This window comes from Citrus sinensis, chromosome 7 (genome assembly GCF_022201045.2).
Source record: "Citrus sinensis cultivar Valencia sweet orange chromosome 7, DVS_A1.0, whole genome shotgun sequence".
Classification (NCBI taxonomy): domain Eukaryota; kingdom Viridiplantae; phylum Streptophyta; class Magnoliopsida; order Sapindales; family Rutaceae; genus Citrus; species Citrus sinensis.
In genome coordinates, this window is record NC_068562.1 from 18,092,310 (window position 1) to 18,095,162 (window position 2,853).

Consider the following 2,853-nt stretch of genomic DNA (forward strand, 5'->3'; position numbering starts at 1 on the left):
CTTAATATAAAGTAAACAAATCTTAAAAATAAATAGGTAAATAAGTAATCATTAATATTTATACCTTCTGTAAGAGCATCCATAAACTCATTTTCCTCCACCAACACTTCAAGGTTTGTTGTTAAATCAATAAAAAGTGAAGTTCACAACCAATTTTGTGTCAATATCAATGCGTCCACCATATCAGGAGTCATAGAACTCATATATTCATCTACAATACGACCTCCTGTGCTAAAGGCAAACTCAAATGCAACTATAGATACCAGAATGGCAAGCACATTTCTAGCTATTTGCGAAAAAATTGGGTATTTCGAACTATTAGCTTTCCACCATAGTAAAACATCAAATGGAGCACCCAATGCATTAGGCGCTTGATATTCAACCGACTCCATCAAGCAAAAATCTTGCTCATTTGACAATTCTACGTGATCTCTAGTGACAGCAACCATCTCGGTGTATTTGGAGAAAGGGTCCTCAAATACCTCATCGTCTTCATCTATAAAAGTTAGCCCACTATTAGCACTAATACCTGCACTTGCACTTTCACTCGGAAATGCACTCGTACTTGAACTAGAACTTGGTTTTAAGTGTTGAGCACTCTATCCTTCAAAAAGCTTGTTTAACACATCCTTCACCACATTTTTCATCTCAGCACATTTTGCACTATCTTTACCATATAAAGTCTCAAAGCAAAGTGTTGCAAAATTCATTTTCCCTTGTGGATCTAATATAGCAGCAACAATCTTGTTTATCTTTGAAGGCGCCTCCCAATACTCCTCAAATTTCTCCTTCATGTTACTTGCTATAATACTAATGTGTGGGTCAAGGCTGTCCGCCGTTGTATTCAGAGTCTTTTCAACTTTGCATATCTCGTTGTAGCACGTACTAGATGTCACCCTCAGAGAAGAAGAAAATGATAGTGTGGCATCATAAAAAATCTTCAAAAACCTGACCATCTGACGAGCATTATCCCAATCATAACTTCCTGGTGGTTCTACTTTTTTGTTCCCACCTTCTTCTTCACGAGAGTAAGCATTAGAAAGCTTATCCTCATTTGCCATTCGATCAAATGCCGATCTAAACTTCAATGTTGTAGTTAACATGGTATATGTGGAATTCCACATAGTTGGACAATCTAAAACCACACTTCCTCTAGAAGCCTGACCATTCTTCCCCAATAACTTTTCTTGCTCTACACGAATTTGAAATGCTTTCAATCTCGCAGTAGATGATCTCACATACTTCACAGCATTGCGGATACTAATAATATTGTTGTCTAGTTTTTTCAACCCCTCATTAACAATAAGATTCATGATATGTGTGCAACAAGGTACATAGATAAAGTCACCATTCAACACTAATGCTCCATCTCTCCAAGTCTTCAATTTATTCCTCAAATAGCTAATGGCAACTTTATTTGCACTTGCATTGTCCACAATGACTATGAACACCCTCTCTATACCCCAATCAAGCAAACATTTCTCAAGCTGCTTACCAATTGTCTCCCCTTTATGATCAGAAATTGTGTTTAAACTGATGATCCTCCTGTGTAACTGCCAATCTTGGTCAATAAAGTGTGTTGTTATTACCATATAACTGAGCGTCGTGATGGAAGTCCAAATATCTATAATGAGAGACACCCTTTGCTTCTTTCACATAATAAATTCTTCAACGAAGCCTTTTCTGCAAGAAATATGTCAATGATATCCTTGGTAATGGTTTTACGAGATGGGATCATAAACCTAGGACATGTAACATTGCAAAAATGTTTGAATCCAGAATTCTCCACATGCGAAAATGGCAACTCATCAAGAATAATCATTTTAGTAGTTGCTCTTCTAATAGCCTCCTGATTAAATCCCCTTACCACAACCTAACTAATCTCTTTATTACCAGCACCAGTAGTTTCTTGAGTTAAAGTTGCTTGATTTTGTAGATAACTTTCATATTCAAAACACTTTTTCAAGTGGTTCGACAAACTGCTAGTCCTACCTGTAGATTTACATGAATATTCTTGGCCGCGGTAGTTGCACTTACACCGATTATAATCTTCTAGCAATCTAGTGAAATCCTGCCACACCGTTGATCTCGGAGCCATCACTTTTCTTGGCTTAGGTGGTTTCAATGATGTCCTCGATGACCTCTTCCTCTTTGATCCGGATTGGGCTTTCGTAGCCATTGGTGATATATCACTAACTTCATTAGATTTAGTGGATTGGATGTTTTCATAAACTCTTAAGCCATCTGTCTAAGACATCTAAATCATAAATCCATGGCATGATCGCATTAGAAACAAAGTTAATCTATAGCATAAATGTAACAAAACAAAAAAAATCTAGAACAAACATCACCATTGAATATAATAATAAGAATCTATTGTGGATTTGGACCCTCTAGCCAATACGAATCCTATTTCAACAACCACTTATGATTTTGCAACAAAAAATAAGTTCTCATTACAAAACTCAAAATTTCATAATGTTATAACTTATAATAACCTAAATTGAACAACTATCACAATTTAATTAATAATAACAACAACAACATTTGAGAATATATATAACTTTGCCGAACAACAATTAAGTTAAGCAAACAATAATAATAACACTAATAATAACTAGGAATCAGTAATTTAGCATATTGCCATTTTCTAAATTAAAACAAAGCACAAATTAATCAATCAATTAATTAATAATCTCCAATTTAATTAATAATAACAGCAACAAACCCACTCCAATTTAATTAATAACAATCTCCAATTGTTCAATTATCAGTAAACTCACTCCAATTTAATTAATAACAATCTCCATTTGTTCAATTATCAGTCAACAACAACAAATCCACTCCAAATAA

General features: G+C 34.7%; 1 protein-coding gene across 1 annotated transcript; it reads right to left on the reverse strand.

Annotated features, from left to right (window-relative positions):
- Positions 1 to 599: 599 nt before the first annotated feature.
- LOC127898853 (zinc finger BED domain-containing protein RICESLEEPER 2-like) lies at positions 600 to 1,592 on the reverse strand. The gene has a single exon (XM_052431345.1). The coding sequence runs from the start codon at positions 1,590 to 1,592 to the stop codon at positions 600 to 602; it is 993 nt and encodes a 330-aa protein (XP_052287305.1).
- Between the last annotated feature and the right edge of the window lie 1,261 nt (positions 1,593 to 2,853).

Bases quoted from the DNA above. Each gene is read 5' to 3' on its own strand.
- LOC127898853 (XM_052431345.1), bottom strand. From the start codon at position 1,592: ATGGTAATAACAACACACTTTATTGACCAAGATTGGCAGTTACACAGG.